Source organism: Phascolarctos cinereus, unplaced genomic scaffold (genome assembly GCF_003287225.1).
Source record: "Phascolarctos cinereus isolate Bilbo 61053 unplaced genomic scaffold, phaCin_HiC Scaffold_4;HRSCAF=312, whole genome shotgun sequence".
NCBI lineage: Eukaryota > Metazoa > Chordata > Mammalia > Diprotodontia > Phascolarctidae > Phascolarctos > Phascolarctos cinereus.
Window position 1 is genome coordinate 221995328 of NW_027555847.1, and position 12500 is coordinate 222007827.

The window sequence follows — 12500 nt, forward strand, 5'->3', positions numbered from 1 at the left end:
AGACTGCAGAAATCAGCAAAGGCTACAAATCAGGGCTTGGTTTATTGTTTTTATTGTTTTGGATTATCAAGATTTAAGAAAGTGATGGAGAAAATGCTAATGAGGCAGATTAAACATAAAAGTATATCAGGTGCACACTCCCCTACCCCCCATCCCATCCCGCTTAGTTGTTAAACATCTACCAGAACACCACTGGATAGATCCCTTTATATTTCTAGGCTCACCTTCTGTAGCTGGGAATAGTTCCCATTTCCAGGTCCCTGTTGTTGAATGGATCAACCCGAGCACAAAGCCACTCATATTTGTCCTGGTACATTGTGTCACGAACATGTACCACTTCATCGCACTTCACTGACATAGAACAGGAGTCAAGTTGACTGGAGATGTTCAGATTTAGCCGGATGTAAAATGAATCCCCTGATGTGATCAGGCCATCTTCCATGTCCTTTAGCAGCTTCCGGTAACCTGAGGGGGAAGAAGAATTTAAAAAAATAATCACCCCTGCCTGTGTGTGTGTGTGTGTGTAGACTGAGGCACTGAACCACTGCTCTTCTTTGCTTAAGGAAGGATTCAGAAGATCATATTGAGGTGTTCTTTCAAATGGAACAAAGCATGGTAACCATGGCTCCTGATGGATTAGTGACAGTGGAACAGACACTTACGGGGATAGCCTGAGACTCTAAGCCAAGAGCCTTGGGAATAGTGATGCTTTTAGCCCAGTGTCCTCAACCACTATCCTGGGAAGCAACCCCTACGGAGATGCATCTTGGCCACAGCTCCTGATGGTGCTACAGCCATTGCATGCCCCAAAAAGAAAATTTTTGTGACTAAAGCCCTTGACATTGTCAAATGGTTCAATGTTAGAAACTGATACTATTTTATCAGTGGAAATGACATTAAAGAAGAGGACTGACCATCTGCTTTGCTGTTGTGCCCTGAGGACCATGGGACCTTTGTATCTGACTTGCAGCTGAAACATTCCATGTGTTGTCTCCCCCACTGGAATAGGAACTCTTTGAACAAGGATTTCTGTTCATGCAGATCTGAGTCCAAGACCGTATTGTTGTGGCATATTGAGTTTGCGCTGCACTAAAACCTTCACATCTTTTCCATGCGAACTGTGGTGTAGCCATACCTTGCCTACTCTGTAGTCGTTTGGGTGACATTAAAACAAAAAAAAAACCAACTTAGGTGTAAAACTTTTATCCCGATGCTTGCAGTAAACCTACTTTTTCTCCACTGTCCTATGGCTCCAATACTATCTCTGTCATTTCTTAGACCAAAACATAGCATCATTGGTTTAGAACTAGAATTTGGAGGTCATTAAATCTAACACTAGGGCAGCTAGGTGGCACACAGTGGATAGAGTACCAGGCCTGGAGTTAGGAAGACTGAGTTCAAATCTAGCCTCAGACACTAGCTATGCGACCCTGGACAAGTCACTTAACCCTATTTGCTTCAGTTTCCTCAACTGAAAAATGAGCTGGAGAAGGAAATTGCAAACCACTCCAATATCTCTGCCAGGAAAATCTCAACTGAAACAACTCAACAAAGAATCCAACCCCTCATTTTTACAGATGAGGGAACAAAGGCTTAGAAAAGTCAAGTGACTTGTCCAAGGACACAAAGGTAGTAAGTGTCTGAGGCAGCTTTTGAACTTAGGTCTCCCTGACTCCGGGTTCAGCATTCTATCCACTGTTCCAACTAGAGACCTTCCTTCTAAGGGCAGGCTGTTTGAGCGCAGGTTGAGGTCCTGTGAATTGCTAATGTTTTAAATTAAATTATTCAGATACTACTTGTTGGCATACTGGATAGGCACTGGATAGCAAAACAGACAGGTATGATATCTGTCTTCTAGATAATTGACCTTATCCAAAGCATGGACCAATGTTCAAAGGGAGAATTGTATAACACCATAAAAAGATATGAATCATTCAAGAATAACTATCTGAATGCTTAAACGGAATAAGTGAGAGTCAGGTTGGATGAGGCCTCCCACTGGTTTGGAATGGATGGCCTAGGCATCTAGAAGATACCTAGATTATAGAGAACTTGTTCTCCCCCCCACTGCTAGCTTAGTACCAAGATTCCATTCCTTGAGCTCCTTTCCTGATTCTCGTCTAAATCTTCATCCTCCCCACCAGATAACAATGATAATAACTAGCCTTTATGCAGCATTTTAAAGTTAGTCAAGTACTTTATATACTTAAGCTCTCTTATTCTCACCATAAACCTATCAGGTAGGTACTATTAGCATCCTCTTTGTACAGATGAGGAAACAGGCTCAGAGAGATTAAGCGACTGGACTATTCACAGCAAGTAAGGGCCTGAGAAGTATTGGAACCCAGGTCTTCCTGATTCCAGGTTCAACAACCTAGCTACTATGTCAGGGGAGCTAGATGAGGGTTAGTAACAGGGGCCAACCGTGGACTTTGTAATTTGCAAGGGTGAGGCTGAACACAGCACAGGGCGGTGGAAAGAGCTAGACTTAGAGTCAGGGTACTTGGTTGGAATCCAGGGTCTGCTACCCACTACCTGGATGACCTTGTCGGAGTCCCTTTCTCTCCCTAGGCTTCAGTTTCTTCCCGGGTAAAACAAGAGAGATGGACCAGATGCCCTCTAAGGTCTCCCTTAACTCTTAATCTCTGATCCAACAAGAATTCTCTGTTATAGAGGACTTTTATTTTCATGGGGGAAACCTTCTGGAGAGCTGGTATACAGACAGCACCTCTTGTGATTTTATGGTAGAATGAATGCCAGGCCATGGAGTGAGAAAACTACTCCCTACCAAATGTCTGCTGTGAAATTTGACCTGTGTTTAGGTGCAAAGCATTATTATGATTATTTTCTGCACTGACAGGACACTGCTGGGAGGATGCTTTTGCCGGTGGAGAGACTGTCTGGAGAGAAGCTGGCTATTTGTGCTCCGTTTAAACATTCATGAGCCTTACTGGTTAAAAATAAGATCCAGCTGCAGAGATAATCATCCAGGAAAATTCAGAGGTGAGAATGGTAAAGCAGACGTTGGAAATGTAAAACAAAGCCCAGCGCACAATAGCTAGGGTGACTTAGGCAAGATATGGGCAATACTATTAAAAAGCCACTGGAGGCAAAGGGAGAGGGAGATGCTTGTTACGGGGATGCTTGAGGAACCAAAGAGCCAAAGGTCTGTGGGTTTTAATCTGATGACAGCCTAGCCTCCCCAGGCACAGCCCAGCCCTGGACCAAGAATTGGTTGCTGTAGCCAAATGATTGCTTTAGATCCAGGAGAAAGTGTATTCCTTAGTTGTGCATGCAAGAAAACAAAAACTCCATTTTGCAAGAAGCCATATGCATCACTTGGTGTTTAGCTGTCATGCTTGCTCCGTCTGCTGGCTCTCTTCTAACCCAGTTTCTAACCCATGTTTGCATATCTGGGGGACATATTCTCCATTTGTGGCCAGGTGGGGTGCAAAATAGCAAGTTCAGTGTCCTGTCTTTGGTCTGATCATGATCACTCAGAGCACTGGCTGGTCTGTAAGATGGAGGCCAGCGCAGGGAGGGGAGAAATGACAGTGTGAGCACATAACTTGTCATTATGAAGACTGATCTAGAGTAGGGGTCTGTGAAAAGATTTCAGGGGGTCTATGAACTTCGGCGGGAAAAAAGATATCTTTATTTTCACTACCCTTTGGTTTCCTTTTTACACCCATGCATTTTATTTTATGTACTTTAAGACATTTACATGAGAAAGGGTTCTGGCTTCGCCAGATTGTCAAAGGTGTCAGTGACACCAAAAAAGATGAAGAAACCCTGGTTGAAGAAAAAATAAATAGTACTGATGGAATTCAATAACAAGATAATAAGAAAAACTTTCATGTCTGGAGTGCTTTGATGTGGATAAGTACTTTCCTCACAAAGATGCTGTGAGGTACACAGTACAAGCACATAATGGAAAGAATACTGAACTAAAATCAGGAGATACCTGGGTTTGAATTCTGGCTCTGACACTTATTAGCTTTGTGACCTTGGGTAAGTTATTTAACCTTTCTGTGCTTATTTCCTCATCTGTAAAATGGGGATAATAACATTCATACAAATTATGTGTATGTATATCTATGTGTATTTATACCTATATCATCTATATTTACATTTTTATCTCTATCATTTATATCTTCTGTTGCATGTCTTCTCGCCCAGTAGATTGTAAACTGTTTGAAGGCAGGGACTGTATTTACCTTTCTTTCTATCCCCAGCACTTAGCACAGTGCCTGGTATAGGAGTTTAGTAAATGCTTGCTGCTTTGATTTGAGAGTCCACTTGGCATAATGAATAGAAACTTGCCCAGGAATCAGGAAGAACTGCCTTCAAGTCCTACCTTGGACACATATTGATTGGGTGATCTTGGATAAGCCATTAAGCCTTTTAGTGCCCCAAGCAATATAGTCTCTAAAACTATACATTAAAGAATGGGTGCTGGTTTTCATTGGTAGAGGAAGTTTCTTCAACTGAAATTCTCTATACCTTGGAAACGAGAGGTCTTTTGCCCTCTTTTTCCCAAATCATTGTGGTGCAGGGAGACACAAGCAGCTTAGGGGAGGAGGAAAGGCTTCATGTAGAAGACTGTGTTTGAGTTGATATGTACAGAAAACCAGGGCTTTTAAGAGTCAGAGATTAGGATAATACAAATTATAGTCATAGGGAACAAAAAGTCCATGCAAGGGCCTGGAGCTCTCTCCAGGAAGCGAGATGTCACTTGTGAAAAAGAACAGCTTGTTGCCCTGACCAGTGCTTAGCAGAGGGCTTTTCCTTATGGGGTGTTGCCTACACCAGTGAAAGCCAGGTTTAGTCCCTACCCCAAGCATAACTCCCATCCCTCCCTCTCCAAATGACTGTGAGAAAAGTACTTTGTAAACCTAATTGTGAGTTGCTATGATTATTGTCCCCATTTTACAGGTGAGACTCCAAGAAATCTGGTAGCTTGCCCTGGGTTCTACAACCAGGAAGTATCAGAGCCAATTCAAACCCAAGCTTCCTGACTCTAAATCCAGTGCCTTCTCCACCATTTGCATGAGAAGATTGGTGAGAAATGAATGGGACTCCACTGGAGCGTTGGCCGTGGTGCTGAATGGGGTTTACTCAGGCCTTACCTTCATGGTTGAATTTATAGTGCAGTGTGATGGGGCCATTACATCTCTGAATTGTCCAGTGTGCTTCCTCCTTCGTGCAAGTATCCAAGGGAACGCTCTGCTTCTCGCCTTTGATGCAGCCCTCCAGCTAGATATCAAAGAAACACTGTTCCTCACTGAGGGCTCCTGGGCCGGCCAAGCCTCGTGAGTAGGATTATTCCACATACGAAATAAAAGCATCTTTTTCTGAACAAACAACTTGCCTGGTGCTGCTGGGAGGGAATAAAGCTTCCTACTTAAATCATGCTTGTTAAACTTTCTTATCACCTGCCTCTCTGAGCCCGTGCATGCATGTGTGCAGTAGTAGGGTTCTATTCTAGAAATGCAATCAAGAATACTGGATGGGGCTGGGGGAAGAGGGGGGTGTGACCTTTCATAACTCCCATCCCCTCCCAAAGATGGCATTCTTGGGGGTGGAGAATAAAAGGGGCCAGAGAGGAGGCCCTGCTCTTTCACATTTTTTTATCTTTTCATTTAGGCATTCTATAGAAAACACAGGAACAGATTGTCAGGGGACCTTGCATTGTGTCAGTGGCATAAATACAGAGAAGAAATGGAGGGGAAAATAATGAGAACTTTCTTTTTTTTTTTAAAGCCTCACCAGTAGCAGCTGGTGTCCCTCCCGGAGGCCTTCTTTTTCCGCCAGGGATCCTGGCTTGACAGAGTGAATGAAGCTGCCTCGATCATTTCCCCCCAGCAGGGTGATTTCAGTGATGAGGTTATCTCCGTTCAGGGTTGTGTGCTGCACTGGATGGCATGTGGTCTTGATGTGACCAACAGATGTGACAGAGGGACGGAAAGGTCTAGGGCCAGGAAATCAAGAAGCTGCTTAGATGGGTCTGTTTTCAGATGCACTGGGCTAAAAATAGAGAGCTTCTACCCAGGAAAAGCCAAGGGGAGACAGAACCTGCATGCACCAGCTTCCTGTATTTATCAGGAGCTGGAGTGTGGATGGAGAAAAACAGGTTTTAGTGGCTTAACTTACGGGAAAAGGCTTTCAATTATCAAAAGCACAGGCAGGAAATGGAACCAATTTCCCATGACTAAAAGGGACTGAATCCAGATACTGTCAGGACTGAGACATAAGGTCACTGGAGTCAGTCTAGTTCAACCAAACCTTGCCCTTTTCTTGACCATGACTCTGTAAGCCACCGGACTTTAACTGGAACAGTTGGTGACTTTGCCAAGTAGGACTTCACAGGGACTTTGAGATGTATGGGGAAAAGCACTGGGTTGGGAGTTGGGAAACTTGAGCACATAGCACCATAGATATATATAGAGCTGGGAGGCATCTTAGAGGGCATATAGTTTAAACCCCTCATTTTATAGATAAGGAAACTGAATCCCAGATAAATGAAGTGATTTTCCCATGATCACACAGGTGACAGAGTTAGGATTTGAACTCAGATCCCTTGACTTCAAATCCAGTTTTTTTCCCACTGGCCCAAAAACCATTCTATGTCAGAGTCTGTTGCTAACTAGCTGAGCAAGGTGGAGAAGGTCACTCAATTTCCATGGACCTCAATCTCTTCATCTACAGAATGGGGCGAGTTGGACTAGATGAACTTTAAGCTCACTTACTGCTAAATGATTTTAAAGTTCTATGGCTTCAGGATAACTCAGGAGTTCAGGGTAACATGCAGTTGTCACAAGTTGGTTCACTTCTCAGAAAACCAGGGTAGAATTTATCTCCATAAAACCAGCTACCTCCCTTCATCACTACCCCCATCCTCACCCTTCACTCTCCCATTTCCCACTGCAGTACCTTTCCAGAGAAAATTTCCTAAACATGATGTTGACTTGCTCAAGATCAAAGGCATCCAGGCTCTCAGACTGATGGGAAGAGGAAGAGGAGTGGATGGAGGGGGGTCCAAAGGAGTAGCGGTCATGGTTGTCATCTGAAAAGGGGGAAAATAATCTCTATTGGGCTAATGAAGTAGCTGATAGTAGCAGTGACCAATTAGGGAAAGAGAAACACACAGAGTAAAGCAATTATATTTGGAAATGGCAAACCCAATCCACCTATGTCAGTCTTGCCAGATGTCAGTGAGACTCTACAATCACAGTTAAGTTTACTCTTTTGCTTCTTGTTTAGCCAAAGCACAAACCCAGAACCACAAATGGCTCCATAGCCAGATGTCCTTATTCCCTTTGGGGGCGCCGATGCCACTGGGAGGGAGATGTCTCTTCCAGATAAGAAAGCTAGGAGGGAAAATGCAGTTGGATCACATTTGGCCTCACTCTATGATCCAGAGAAGACAACCCTCAGAGGCAGAAGGTGGAGTCATTTGCATCTGTTCTAATAGTAATTCACACGGTCCTCTGACGTTGGGAGTCACTGTGGCACAATGTCTGTTTCTCAAGAACTCTAGACGTTTGGGTATCTCAATCAAGGTTAATGAGCCTTTCTATGATCACTTTTCAATGGTTTCTGAATTTATGTTGAAGCAAATTTTGATTTTATACCTTCTACTGTACAGCTACCCCATCATCTAGGGCAGTGGCCATTAGGCCAATGCCAGTTTCCCAAGTGAGAGCTAGGAAAAGGGTGGCTTTGAAGAAGCTGAATGCTAGGATCACAGATTTAGAGATCATCTAGTTCAACCCCTTTTGCAGGAGAGGAAAATGAAGCCCACTGAGGTGAGGTGACTTGACAAGTGTCACATAGGTAACAAGCATCAAAGCCAAGATTTGAACCTAGGCCCTGTGCCTCCAAACACAACTCTATTTCCATTGGACCACACTGCCTCTCAATGTCAGAAAGCTCTTTTTTTCCATCCTGTTTTAAATCATGTGATACCTAGGTTATAGGATACCTTCCCCATTCAGAAAGTGATAAGTCCAGAGATCCACAGAACTGAAAAATCTACAAATACTTCAAAGTATTAATAATAAAGATTTATTTGCAAAAGGCTATTTATTCCCAACTCAAAACAGTTTAAACAGAGCCACATTTCTCTCCAAAGTTCTCCCTTTTATTTTCCAATGTTTTTTCAATTCTTCTAATTACACAGCCTTTGTTAGGGGCTATTACTTTTCTGAAGCATTTTTCAGCTTATGACTCTCTCCAGTCAAGGAGGATTCCACAATGCCTTTTTATCCAGAGGCCTCTGTGGGCTGTTGCAAATGAGAGGTAGTGCTGGAGTGGGGAAGGCAGCTCAACTTCAGGTGGGCTGAGATGACAAACCCTTGAATATTCAAAATCATGAATCCTAAATCCAGGAATCTGGAGAATTTTCTGCATTGCTAGGTTTACTACAGGTCAGGAGACCTATTGGTTGAGAATGATGCCTTCTTCATAGCCTTGATGCCCAGGCCCCCTCTTCACAAGTCCTTTTGGCTTTTCCTTAGCTACAGCACCTAGCTTAGCAGGTTGTGACAATAACATTATCTTTGTCCTCTCCCCCTAGGATCATCTTTCAGTCTCTCTCCTTCCTGCATCCTTTCTGAAACTGGCATTTTTGTTACATAATAAAACCCTTCCTTCATCTCTTCCTCTCTCTCTCTCTCCTTTCTTTCTTCCAAAGGTATAACCTGTTTTTCCACTGATAGATCTAGGAGTCCTATGCTCTTAGGTTTTAAAATAGTAAACCATTCTGTCCTTTTCCCTGTCTCTTTTTCTCTCTCTTTCCTCTTCCTCCTCCTCTTCTTTTTTCTCTCCTCCTCCTACTTCTCTTCTTCTTCTCCTCTTCCTCTTCCCCCTCTCTGTCTCTCTGTCTCTTCCTCTTCCCTCTTTCCTACTGCCTCTCTGCAAAAAAACCCTATAAATCTATGGAAGAAGCCTCCAGACTTAGGCCTTACCCCAGTGACTTTCCTTCTTATATCTCATGGTAATAAAGTACAACTTCAATGTGCTCGCCATCATCCAAACCCCTTTCCCTTCCTTCTCCTTTTTTTAGGGGCTAGTTCTCTCCATATTGCCCAGGCTAGAAGTTCAGTGTCTATTCACAATCCAGAATGACACAGGGGCTTTGATCTGCTATCTCCGATCTGGGATGGTTCATCCTTTCCTAGGCAACTTCATGGTCCTTTGCTCTCTAGGGACTCATCATATTGATTTTGGACTTAATGTGGACATCTAATTGACTTGGTTCAAGAGATCTACCACCTCAGCCTCCCTGCTAGCAGAGATTACAGACATGTGTTACCCTACCCAGCTCTCCTTCATTCTCGTACCACTAACTGGTTGGAGTAGACAGAGGTGTTCACTTCTACTTGCAGGAGCCCTCCAATTAGCCATTCACTTACCATCTAGATCTAAAGCATCAAATCCAAAACTGTCAGTGTCTTCTTCAACTATACTGTAAGACAAAAGGGAGAGATGATGGTGGTAGCAGAGTATGTATATGTGTGAGAGTGCCTGAGAGGAGTGGTAAGGAGGAAGAGAAAGAGTAAAGAGAAAGAAAGAGATAGGGAGAGATTTTCAACTTTCTAATAGGTATTGATGAGGGGGCCCTTTGTGACAGGACCAGGAGATGAAATGGCAGAAAATAAATGGGTAGGATGGCGTGGGGACGCAAGAACAAGATTGGAAAGCAAAATAAACACTCTTATGAATCCCTAAGCTATTCATTGGAAGGCAATGTCATTAGTAAGGCATCTTTGAACGGAAAGTAACTCTGGAGACTGAGGTATATACATTTAAGAGGCAACAAAGTGTGAAAACTTAGGGGTGAATAGTAGAGTGGGGGGGAGTACAGGTAGCACTAATGGCATAAGCTGAAGAACTGGGGATGGTAGGTAAGAGTAGGTCTCTGTGGGTTTGAGCCTGATATTTCCACTCTGATTCTGACTTCTTTGAGAGACTAATTGTGTAATACCCATTTGTACTTCAGTGGATTTTTATTCCATGATGGGCTGAAAATAGCTTGAGTGCTCTGATCGGCAGAACGAATGGAAGACAGCAATGCTTTATACTGTTCGCCATTTTTCATTTATGGTCCTTTCAAATGGGGCATCCAGGGACACTAACAGCAGATCAGGGTGTAGGAATAACAACAGCAGCACATGGCTACCTAAAAAAGAAAACTCAAACGACTCCCAAATCCCATGCTATCTGGCCTGCTTCCTGCACCAGGAAAAGGAGACACTGCAGGATTGCTAAGGGAGTTCGTACGGAATTTCAAGTTAACTCACCGGCATTGTAGACAAAGTTAACGCAGAAATTCTATCTTCTCTCCAAGTCATTCTCCAGAAGGCACTATGGAGTAACTCTTTAGTTCTCCTACTGCCCATGCCAACAATTCCTTTCCACAGATGACCCTTCCCCCACAAAGAGGAAATGGAATGCCCAACTACTCCTCTGAATGCCCAATCAAAGGGAGAAGGGAGTGTGGTGAGGGGCCCCACTAAAGTCAAGTACCAGTCAATGGCTTCCCATGCAGGTTGCCAAACATCCAGATGCTTCTGAACATTGTTCTATTTTCACTCTAGTGTAGGGACTTGTACAAGCATAACCTATGCCACAGTCTTGCTTTCTCAGTGGCACTGAGTGACCACTCCTACCCCATTCCTTGGAGGAAAGTCTAAGGATTGTGTTTCCTCTATGGAAGTGGTCTGAATTGACACTGAGCAGCAAGATGATTGTTTTTTTCCCGAGGGGCTTGTCTTCCTTTCCTAGTCACTTACCTACGATGAGGTGCGTCTTCTTTACATCTTCTGACAATGGAGTCATTTCCTGGAGGCTCCGCAGTGATAGACATGATGCTATTGCGATTTCTAAGGGGCAGCTTTAAAACACACAAATACACACACCCACACATCATTATATATGCACATATATGTATATATATATGTGTGTGTATGTATTTTGCATATGCCTACATATATGTATATGTGTGTGTGTGTGTGTGTGTTTGTGTGTGTGTATACACACACAGTTTAATACATCTTTAACTCTGGAAGCTACATCCTTAACTGAATCTATGTCCCTTTTGACTCAGAAAAGTTTTTGAGGGCAGCCATGACACTCTTGCCTCTCCCTCCAAATCCTGGCTACAGAAATGGAACAGGCTTAGCTCATGACCACTGAGATTAGTGTACATCTGCTTACACATCTGTGTGAAAAAGTGGGGCAGGGAGGGGAGGAGGGGTGGTACAGGCATGCTTGCCAAAGAGCAGGATGCCGCATTTTCCCCTTCAGAAACTGGAGGGCTTTCATTGCTCACTGTGCCCAGGACCTTCCCTGTATGTTCCAGGGACAGAGGCACATTGCATGAAGACACCAATTGCTGCTTGCATGCAGTCAGCTGCCTGAGGCTTAGCAGGCCCGCACAGATGTTGAAATCAGGCCCATGTTAAAGGGGCCACGAGCCAGGATGCACCACAGCACATGAGGCCTGCTTTCAGGAGCCTTGGAGATATTCTATCCTACACAACAGTCAGGCAGGAATCCTTCATTACACACATCCCTGCCATCCTCCCCCAGGGGCCTATTTTGAATGCCAAACTGGGCGAGAATTCTTAATCTGGGATTTGTGAATTTTAAAAATATTACAATTATAAATCAATATAACCAATTTCCTTTGCAATCCCAGGTATTTAATGTTATTCACTGAAAAATATTATTCTGAGAAGGGGCCATAGGATTCATCAGCCCTCCAAAGGAGTCCACAACCCACAAAAAAGTTAAGAACCCATGTCCTATGGGGTCTGCCCTCTTCAGGGGCAGGGTTTCTAATTTCCAGGAGTTTTTACTCCTTGTGGGGTCTGGGTATTGGAGTCAGGGCAACTTGGTTCATGGTTAGAACTGCCTGGGCAACAGCTGAGCTCGCCCACAGTGAGGGAGGGAGGGGGGAGATTTGCTTTGATATACTTGGATTTCCACCTAACAGCATTACCGCCCTGCCTCCCCAATCCTGCCAAAATTGCCAGGGGCTGAGAAGATACAGAAGATCCCAGGTTTTCAAAGGTATGTAGGACTCATTACAGCCCCTGGGAGACCCATCTTCTCCTCCACCCACTGAGTGTTAAATTGGGAGAGGAGGAGGCAAGGAGGTGTAAATGTGTCTTAAGGTTGTGTTGAAATATCTTTAAATAAACATAAGACCTAGCATAATGACTCTGGAAAGGTGAATAGCATGGCTCCAAGAACATGCCTATGCATGAATAGGAAGCAGGAGGCAATACTCTGTGAGGGAACACAACTTAGTTACGGTCTTAAGGAGCTGGAGATAAGGTTCCAGATGGCTACAGGTTAAAGTAAGGGAGAGGAGCATCTTACCATTTTGTTGAGAGAGTTGTCGATGGAAAGAGGATTGGAGGAGTTGCTACTGGCATCCATTCCATTTTCTTTACAGGAGAGAGAGAGAGAGAGAGAGAGAGAGAGAGAGA

At 43.8% G+C, this 12500-nt stretch overlaps 1 protein-coding gene across 5 annotated transcripts in view; it reads right to left on the reverse strand.

Annotated features, from left to right (window-relative positions):
• Window positions 1-12500, reverse strand: part of CARD11 (caspase recruitment domain family member 11) — a 133411-nt gene that overhangs the window by 21469 nt on the left and 99442 nt on the right. For all 5 annotated transcript variants that reach the window (XM_020975231.2, XM_020975234.2, XM_020975235.2 and 2 more), the window contains 7 exons: window positions 12391-12458; window positions 10797-10897; window positions 9417-9469; window positions 6934-7066; window positions 5770-5971; window positions 5130-5256; window positions 225-465 (listed from right to left, as the gene is read on the reverse strand). In XM_020975231.2, coding sequence (XP_020830890.1) covers window positions 225-465; window positions 5130-5256; window positions 5770-5971; window positions 6934-7066; window positions 9417-9469; window positions 10797-10897; window positions 12391-12458 — 925 coding nt within the window. The remainder of the gene's footprint in view (window positions 1-224; window positions 466-5129; window positions 5257-5769; window positions 5972-6933; window positions 7067-9416; window positions 9470-10796; window positions 10898-12390; window positions 12459-12500) is intronic.